The sequence below is a fragment of the Bison bison genome, unplaced genomic scaffold (genome assembly GCF_000754665.1).
Source record: "Bison bison bison isolate TAMUID 2011002044 unplaced genomic scaffold, Bison_UMD1.0 scf7180017864466, whole genome shotgun sequence".
Taxonomy (NCBI): domain Eukaryota; kingdom Metazoa; phylum Chordata; class Mammalia; order Artiodactyla; family Bovidae; genus Bison; species Bison bison.
Genome location: NW_011495027.1, coordinates 10,008,618 through 10,017,707, shown reverse-complemented (window position 1 = coordinate 10,017,707; position 9,090 = coordinate 10,008,618). Strand labels below are relative to the sequence as shown.

Below are 9,090 nucleotides of genomic sequence, written 5' to 3'. Positions count from 1 at the left end.
TTCCCACAGTTCAAAAGCATCAATTCTCTGGTGCTCAGCTTTCTTTATAGTCCAACTCTCACATCCATACATGACTACTGGAAAAACCATAGTTTTGACTAGACGGACCTTTGTTGGCAAAGTAAGGTCTCTGCTTTTTAATATGCTGTCTAGGTTGGTCATAACTTTTCTTCCAAGGAGCAAGTGTCTTTTAATTTCATGGCTGCAGTCATATCTGCAGTGATTTTGGAGCCCCCCAAAATAAAGTCTGTCACTGTTTCCATTGTTTCCCCATCTATTTGCCATGAACTGATGGGACCGGATGCTATGATCTTAGTTTTTTGAATGTTGAATTTTAGGCCAGCTTTTTCACTCTCCTCTTTCACTGTCATCAAGAGGATTTTTAGTTCTTCACTTTCTGCCATAAGGGTGGTGTCATCTGAATATCTGAGGTTATTGATATTTCTCCTGGCAATCTTGATTCCAGCTTGTGCTTTATTTCCAGCACAGCATTTTGCATTTTAACTCTGCATAGAAGTTAAATAAGCAGGGTGACAATATACAGCCTTTGATGTACTCCTTTCCTGATTTGGAACCAGTCTGTTGTTCCATGTCCAGTTCTAACTGTTGTTTCTTGACCTGCATACAGATTTCTCAGGAGGCAGGTCAGGTGGTCTGGTATTCCCATCACTTGAAGAATTTTCCACAGTTTGTTGTGATCCACAAAGTCAAAGGCTTTGGCATAGTCAATAAAGCAGAAATAGATGTTTTTCTGAAACTCTCTTGCTTTTTCAGTGATCCAACAGATGTTCACAATTTGACCTCTGGTTCCTCTGCCTTTTCTAAATACAGCTTGAACATCTGGAAGTTCACAGTTCATGGACTGTTGAAGCCTGGCTTGGAGAATTTTGAGCATTCCTTTGCTAGCATGTGAGATGCGTGTGACTGTGTGGAGTTTGAACATTCTTTGGCATAGCCTTTCTTTGTGATTAGAATGAAAATTGACCTTTTCCAGTCCTGTGGCCACTTCTGGGTTTCCAAATTTGCTGGCATATTGAGTGCAGCCCTTTCACAGCATCATCTTTTAGGATTTGAAATAGCTCAACTGGAATTCCATCATTTCTACTAGCTTTGTTCGTAGTGATGCTTCCTAAGGCCCACTTGACTTCGCACTCCAGGATGTCTGGCTCTAGGTGAGTGATGACACCATTGTGGTTATCTGGGTCATGGAGGTCTTTTTTGTGTAGTTCTTCTGTGTATTCTTGCTACCTCTCCTTAATATCTTCTGCTTCTGTTGGGTTGTGTATCATTTCTGTCCTTTATTATGCCCAGCTTTGTACGAAATGTTCGCTTGGTATCTCTAATTTTCTTGAAGAGATCTCTAGTCTTTCTCATCCTATTGTTTTCCTCTATTTGTTTACAATGATCACTGATGAAGGCTTTCTTATCTCTCCTTGCTATTCTTTGGAACTCTGCATTCAAATGGGTATATTTTTCCCTTTCTCTTTGCCTTTGGCTTCTCTTCTTTTCATAGCTATTTGTAAGGCCTCCTCAGACAACCATTTTGCCTTTTTGCATTTCTTTTGCTTGGGGATGGTCTTGATCACTGCCTCCTGTACAATGTCACAAACCTCCGTCCATAGTTCTTCAGATACTCTATCAGATCTAACCCCTTGCATCTATTTGGCACTTCCATTGTATAATTGTAAGGGATTTAATTTAAGTCATAGTTGAATGGTAAGCCTTAATATGTGCTACATACTGCCTGTGCCATGTATTTTCAGGTTTTGGACTATGTTCCTAGGCACATCTATTGCCCTTTTGGGGTGAATACAATTCAGTTTCTTTTTGTACGCATTCACTAGTTGTGATCTGAATTTATACACTTAATAAAGACCAGCAATCCGCCCATTTGTATATATAGTATCTAAATATGTACTTCTGAAGATACTGTGCCCTCAGAGAAGGGCAAAAGCTTCTTCAGAAATGCCTCCACCATCAGTTCAGTTCCAACTCTTTGCAACCCCAAGGACTGCAGCACAACAGGCTTTCCTGTCCATCACCAGCTCCCGGAGCTTGCTCAAACTCATGTCCACTGAGTTGGTGATGCCGTCCAACCATCTCATCCTCTGTCGTCCCCTTCTCCTCCTGCCCTCAATCTTTCCCAGCATCAGGGTCTTTTCGAATGAGTCAGTTCTTCACGTGCGGTGGCCAAAGTACTGGAGCTTCAGATTCAGCATCAGTCCTTCCAATGAGTATTCAAGACTGATTTCCTTTAGGATGGACTGGTTTTATCTCCTTGCAGTCCAAGAGACTCTCAAGAGTCTTCTCCAACACCACAGTTCAAAAGCATCAATTCTTTGGTGCTCAGCTTTGTTTATGGTCCAGCTCTCACACCCATACATGACTACTGGAAAAACCATAGCTTTGACTAGATGGACCTTTGTTGGCAAAATAATGTCTCTGCTTTTTAATATGCTGTCTAGGTTGGTCATGGCTTTTCTTCCAAGGCACAAGTGTCTCTTAGTTTCATGGCTGTAGTCACCATCTGCAGTGATTTTGGAGCCCCAAAAAATAAAGCCTGTCACTGTTTCCATCGTTTCCCCATCTATTTGCCATGAACTGATGGGACCAGATGCCATGATCTTAGTTTTTTGAATGTTGAATTTTAGGCCAGCTTTTTCACTCTCCTCTTTCACTTTCATCAAGAGGCTCCTCAGTTCCTCTTTGCTTTTTGCCGTAAGGGTGGTGTCATCTGCATATCTGAGGTTATTGATATTTCTCCTGGCAATCTTGATTACAGCTTGTACTTCATCCAGCCCAGCATTTTACATGATGTACTCTGCATATAAGTTAAATAAGCAGTGTGACAATTTACAGCCTTGACGTACTCCTTTCTGATTTGGAACCAGACTGTTGTTCCATGTCCAGTTCTAACTGTTGGTTCTTTATCTGTGTACAGATTTCTCAGGAGGCAGGTCTGGTGGTCTGATATTCCCATCTCTTGAAGAATTTTCCACAGTTTGTTATGATCCACATAGTCAAAAGCTTTGGCATAGTCAATAAAGCAGAAGTAGATGCTTTTCTGGAACTCTCTTGCTTTTTCTATGATCCAACAGATGTTGGATTTCCATAAAATTCCATAATTTCCATAATATTCCATAAAAAATATTAAACTGCAAAATAATTTGCTGTTTAAATGCAATGGCTGGCAAACCAGCTTGTGCTCCAAAATTAGTCCATCACTCTTTTTGTGAATAAAGTTTTATTGGAACACTGCTATGCTGTTCCATTTACAGACGGTCCATATCTGCTCTTGGTCTACAACAGAAAGCCGAGTAGCTGTGATAGAGGCTGTATGGCCCATAAACCCTAGAATACTAATTATCTAGCCTTTTACAGCAAAAGTTTACTGATCCCTGACTTAAAGTGATAACTGTAGCTTTCTAAGAATTTTACTTATATGGAAATGCTGATTTCCTAAGTATTTTTATAATAGGATAACAGGTCTTATAGTCATTTTCAAAACCTGCGTATAAAATTTGGGAGGACATCTATTTAAATCATAACCTAAAATATATATGTAAATCAGTGGCAAATAGCATGTAATGTAAAACCCACTATAATCATATAAATGAAGTTCTAAAATTTAGTTGAATAATGGCAAGATTATGACGTTAATGAAATGACTGAAGCTAGCTTGCCAAGAGTTCTGGGGCCAATTCACCACCACATTATACCCCAACATATATTACTGTGGGATGAGCTATTATAGATTTACTATATTTAAGTCACTGCCAAGAAACTGTATCATTGAGATCTAGAAGTTAAAAATTATATATTCAAAAATATATATTTATTAAAATATATAGTGTCAAGGTAGTAAAGCAAACAATTTCAAGATCAGATCAATAAAAAGTTTGCTCTTAAATATCTGTTACTACAGTAATATAGACTATATTAAAATAGAATAAAAAAGTTTTCAACAAAACACCATGTTGATAATTCAAAAGAATTTCACCTTCTGTTATTTTAATGACAACAAATATGTTGTATTTTTTAAAATTAAGGGGAATTTTTAAAGTAAAATATAGGAAGCTGCACGTAACCTATGTCTACTCTTGAACATACTAAAAAGTAGAAGTAATGGTCCAAGGACAATCCATAATAGAGATTGGTCTTAAAATGTTTCATGTAATTGGTTTATTGAGGAATCTCAGTTTAAAGCAGATACTAACATCAAACTTTTTATCCCCAGTTAGTGCTATCAACCAAGCTGTGTCAATTTCACTTTTTTTCCATCCTTTAATGATTACAGGTGCATTCTAGTATCTTCTGGTTACTTTTGGTATTTAAAATCAAACACCTATTTCACACTTAATTTAAATCTTTTGTTCCCCATCACTGACTACACTTCCAGTTGGGGAGATCTGGAATGCAAATAGAGCATGATCCCTTGCTCTGCCATTTAGTGGGTCTAACTCCTTTGGAATAGGGCTGTGGTTGGGTATGGTCACTTTAAGTAACTAACCAGTGACCAGCAGGGTAATAGGAAGATGTCCTTGAACGCTCTAATCCAGATGTTGGTGGCCTTTGCTAATGTGGTGGCTCATTAAGTGACAGACCGAAGTTCTCCCCAGCCTCTCGGTGGACGAAGGAACCTTCTAGGATTCATGATGCTCAATGCCTCCCTACATGGGACACAGTATTATTTGACCCTGTATCAGCCTCTTCTAATCTTCACTGAACCACTAAGGTCCTTTTCTTTTCTTGCATACCGTGTATACTTGGGGTATGGAATGGACTTTTATTTTTTTTCTGTCTATGACAATAACTACTGTCTCTAGTCACCAGGGTAGTACTGGCTTCTCCAGCAAGCCTCCTCCTCCTTTTAGAAATCTCCATATTCAAGTATATTCTCACTGGTTCCTGAGATATACTCTAGGCTCTTCCAAGAAATCCCTTAGTATTTTCTTCTTTGATAGAAATCCCAGAGTGGTCCGGTTATATAGATGTCCATGGTAGATGTCCATCTCAGGGCTGAGAGGACACTATATCCTCATTGCAAATATCCCTATCTTTAATGTTTATCTGGGATAGTCTTGGATCTCCCTGCTAACTTTCACTTGGCAGGGAAGATGAGGAAAAAAGATGAAAGAGAAGGAAAAGTCTTTTTACTAGGATTCTTTACTTTCTACAGTGCTGAGGATACCACAGACTATGCCCCTTCTTCTAGTTCCCTTCCTTATAAAAGCTGGAATGAACGGTAACTGATTAAAGGCTTGATAAAGGTTACCTGAGGAGTTTAACCGTTTCTCAGTAAAACAGGAAGGGTTGGTAGTGGTGGTAGACCCAGTTTATGCCTCTGTTTTAACCCATGGGGTGATACCTCAGATACAACTTATAAAGAGATAGGAAAAGTCCTACCCAACATAAAAATCTAAATTTAAATATGCTTAAAATTATTAAAATTACCTCATTACAATGCATATTGTTGGTTCAAGTATCCAATAAGAGGGGACTATTTATGTAAACAATCCTTTTAATACTTGTTTTTTGATGATTATAAACATAATACATGACCATTGTTTACAAAGAAAAGCATAAATAAGAAAATTAAAAATAAGAGAAAATTAAAACAATGCACAAATGGCTTTGAAATAAATAGTACAATACCTTTCTTTAGACAACAAATTTAAGTTTGCATAAACTAAAATTAGAAAGTCAGTATTCATATAGCACCTGGAGAAGTAGAAGAGAACTATATTCCACTCCAAGTACATGCTATAAAGAGAAGTGGTAGGAAGGAGGAGTTTTCCTTCAGGGGAAAAAACTGATGAAGCACTGTGGTGCCCTTTGATAAATGGAGAAAGTAACCCTAGTTGCCAGCTTCCTTTCTCTCAGTTCCAAACCCTAACTAACAGAGTTCCAACTGTGTACTCCACTTTTGAATTATATAGGATATTGCCATATCCTTTCAGTAAACCCCTACCTCAGTTTTATCTTATTTAAAATGATCTGAATTGATTTCTGTTTTCTACAAGCACATCCTAAGAGTTATTTCTCAGTAGAGTTACCATTAGCTAAAACGACAATACTAACAGAGTTAAGAATCTAGGAGGTAATCATAGATTACTTTAGGTATTAGGTAAAAGATTTCTGAGACTCAATAATTACCTTCTGAAAGAAATTACAGTAATCTCTTCTTAAAATATAGATTGCTACTTCTTTTAATCCTTCTAGTCCATACATATCAGCCATATTGAGTATCTGACTAAAATAAAAATAGATGCACTGTTAATTCTTCAATTTAAATACCAAGGCATAATACACAATAATTTCTTAATGATAAATAGTTTGTTTGGAGAAAATAATAATCTTAACTATTTTAATTCTAACTTTCTGCCCTACATAGTACTCTTTACAGGTTATAAGAAGAACATAGGTCAAAAGTTGAAAGCACTGTAACTTGATTTGAATTGTGGAGAATAACACAAAGTAAATTTGGAGATGTTTTACAACTTCCCCTCATATTCTCAGTGATATATACAACAAGGCCCAGGAAACTGCTTCAAAGGCTATAAAAGTTACAACTCTTCACAATAAATAAAAATTTAGGGGGAGGGCAACTAATTGATGTTTATCATATTGAAAATGCCTACAGAGTACCATGAGATTAGAGGTGGCATCCAATGACTCAGAGGGCTTCTGTTGCTTCTTTCAATTGGCAAGTATTTCTAAGCACCCACACATATGCTAGGTACTCAGGAAACCTACAAGTCTCAATTCCATGATAAAGTTTCATACGGGTTTCCAGTATTTAATCCCTGTGACTCAGGATACTTTCACCCTCAAATCATATTCATTCAGTTTATAACTAAAAGAACTAATAAATATTTAAAATTAAAAGAGCAGCCTTCATTTGTGTGATGTTAGAATAGCAATAAAAGGAGAGAACATCCCGAAAATTAGACGAGCAAGATGTATTTAGGATTTCAGCAGCTTAGATGATGGCATGTCGCCATAGAGTACTAAAGAACCATACCATTGTTGATCTTTAGGATGCCTATATTCTCAAATTACTTTTGGGTTTTTTTCTTTTGACATCCTAAAATTTAAAAATAAAGTAGCAAAAAAATTTATAAAATTCCAAATTTGACTAAAGTTGAATTAACTTTATAAAATCTGTCATTTATTTTCCAAAACAAATATTAAGTTTTTCAAACACAGCAGCAATTAGTCACTTAGTCGTGTTCGACTCTTTGGGACCCCATGGACTGTAGCCTGCCAGGCTCCTCTGTCCACGGGATTCTCCAGGCAAGAATTCTGGAGTGGGTGGCCATTTCCTTCTATTTAAGTCTAATAAAGACTTTTCTTAATCTTATTCTTATCTTAATCTATCTATCTTATCTTAATCTATCTAATCTTAATCTTATCTAAAAGATGCTAGATCATCTTTTCTTCTAAATAAGGTGACTTACTGTTTTTAGATATTGCCAAAATATGTACAACATTCAGCAAAATAATAAAAATGAAACTTCTACTTCACTGACACTTTTAAACAAAGCTCAATAAAGCAGAAGCCACAAAATATCAATATTTTTATATTTAAAATCATTAAAAAATACCTACCCAACATTAGCTTTGACTGGAAAGTCCAAAGTTCCTCCGTATATAAAGTGCATCATAACATTCATTTCTACATGGCTTATACTGAAAAATAAAAGAAAACTAAACTCAAATCCAGAAATAATTAAGGTTTAACTGATATCAATGATACATTCTATTTTCCCATAAATTTTCAGTCAAGATAAAGTTCTAATCTCATTTTTATCTGAAGAATACAATTTTCAAATAACATCCATGAGGTATGCCATTAATTTAAAAATGAAGTTATAAAAAAAAAAATGAAGTTATAACTGCAGCCATGGGTTTTTATATATTGTAAAATGTTATTCAGTTCAGTTCAGCTCAGTCACTCAGTCATGTCCGACTCTTTGCGACCCCATGAATTGCAGCATGCCAGGCCTCCCTGTCCATCACCAACTCCTGGAGTTCACCCAAACTCATGTGCATCGAGTCGGTGATGCCATCCAGCCATCTCATCCTCTGTCATCCCCTTCTCCTCCTGCCCCCAATCCCTCCCAGCAACAGGGTCTTTTCCAATGAGTCAACTCTTCACATGAGGTGGCCAAAGTACTGGAGTTTCAGCCTCAGCACCAGTCCTTCCAATGAACACCCAGGACTGGTTTCCTTTAGAATGGACTGGTTGGATCTCCTTGCAGTCCAAGGGACTCCCAAGAGTCTTCTCCAGCACCACAGTTCAAAAGCATTAATTCTTCGGCCCTCAGCTTTCTTCACAGTCCAACTCTCACATCCATACATGACCACTGGAAAAACCACAGCCTTGACTAGACGGACCTTTGTTGGCAAAATAATGTCTCTGCTTTTTAATATGCTCTCTAGGTTGGTCATAAGTTTCCTTCCAAGGAGTAAGTGTCTTTTAATTTCATGGCTGCAATCACCATCTGCAGTGATTCTGGAGCCCCCAAAAATAAAGTCTGACACTGTTTCCACTGTTTCCCCATCTATTTGCCATGAAGTGATGGGACCAGATGCCATGATCTTAATTTTCTGAATGTTGAACTTTAAGCCAACTTTTTCACTCTCCTCTTTCACTTTCATCAAGAGGCTTTTTAGTTCCTCTTCACTTTCTGCCATAAGGGTGATTAGTATATGATAAAATAATTAATTCTTTGTTGGGCATCTTCCATGATAGACAAAGTTAGAAAGGACTTTAGAGGTCATAGTTCAATCTCTGGCTCCTTAAGAAATCCTCTTCAGCATCTTTGAAAAATGGCCTCTCATTTTGCTTAAAGCCTGGGATGGACAACTACTCCATTCACTAGAAAGATTCTTGCTGTGCATACATATTTCTTAATTTGTAATACCTATCCAGCAGCTCTAGCTCTGCCAACATCCTCATATTACAGATTTAAAAGACATAACTTAAAGAAGTAGCCTGAAGTGATAATCTTTATGTTTCATGGACTACTAGATCTCAGACTCTCATGACTTCTCCCAGCACCCCAGATTCACTCTTCTATTACT

The 9,090-nt window shown here is 37.2% G+C and overlaps 1 protein-coding gene across 6 annotated transcripts in view; it reads right to left on the bottom strand.

Annotated features, from left to right (window-relative positions):
• The window catches only part of KIAA1107 (KIAA1107 ortholog), a 94,265-nt gene that overhangs the window by 32,646 nt on the left and 52,529 nt on the right, over positions 1-9,090 (bottom strand). For all 6 annotated transcript variants that reach the window (XM_010860429.1, XM_010860430.1, XM_010860431.1 and 3 more), the window contains 2 exons: positions 7,612-7,692; positions 6,157-6,253 (listed from right to left, as the gene is read on the bottom strand). In XM_010860429.1, coding sequence (XP_010858731.1) covers positions 6,157-6,253; positions 7,612-7,692 — 178 coding nt within the window. The remainder of the gene's footprint in view (positions 1-6,156; positions 6,254-7,611; positions 7,693-9,090) is intronic.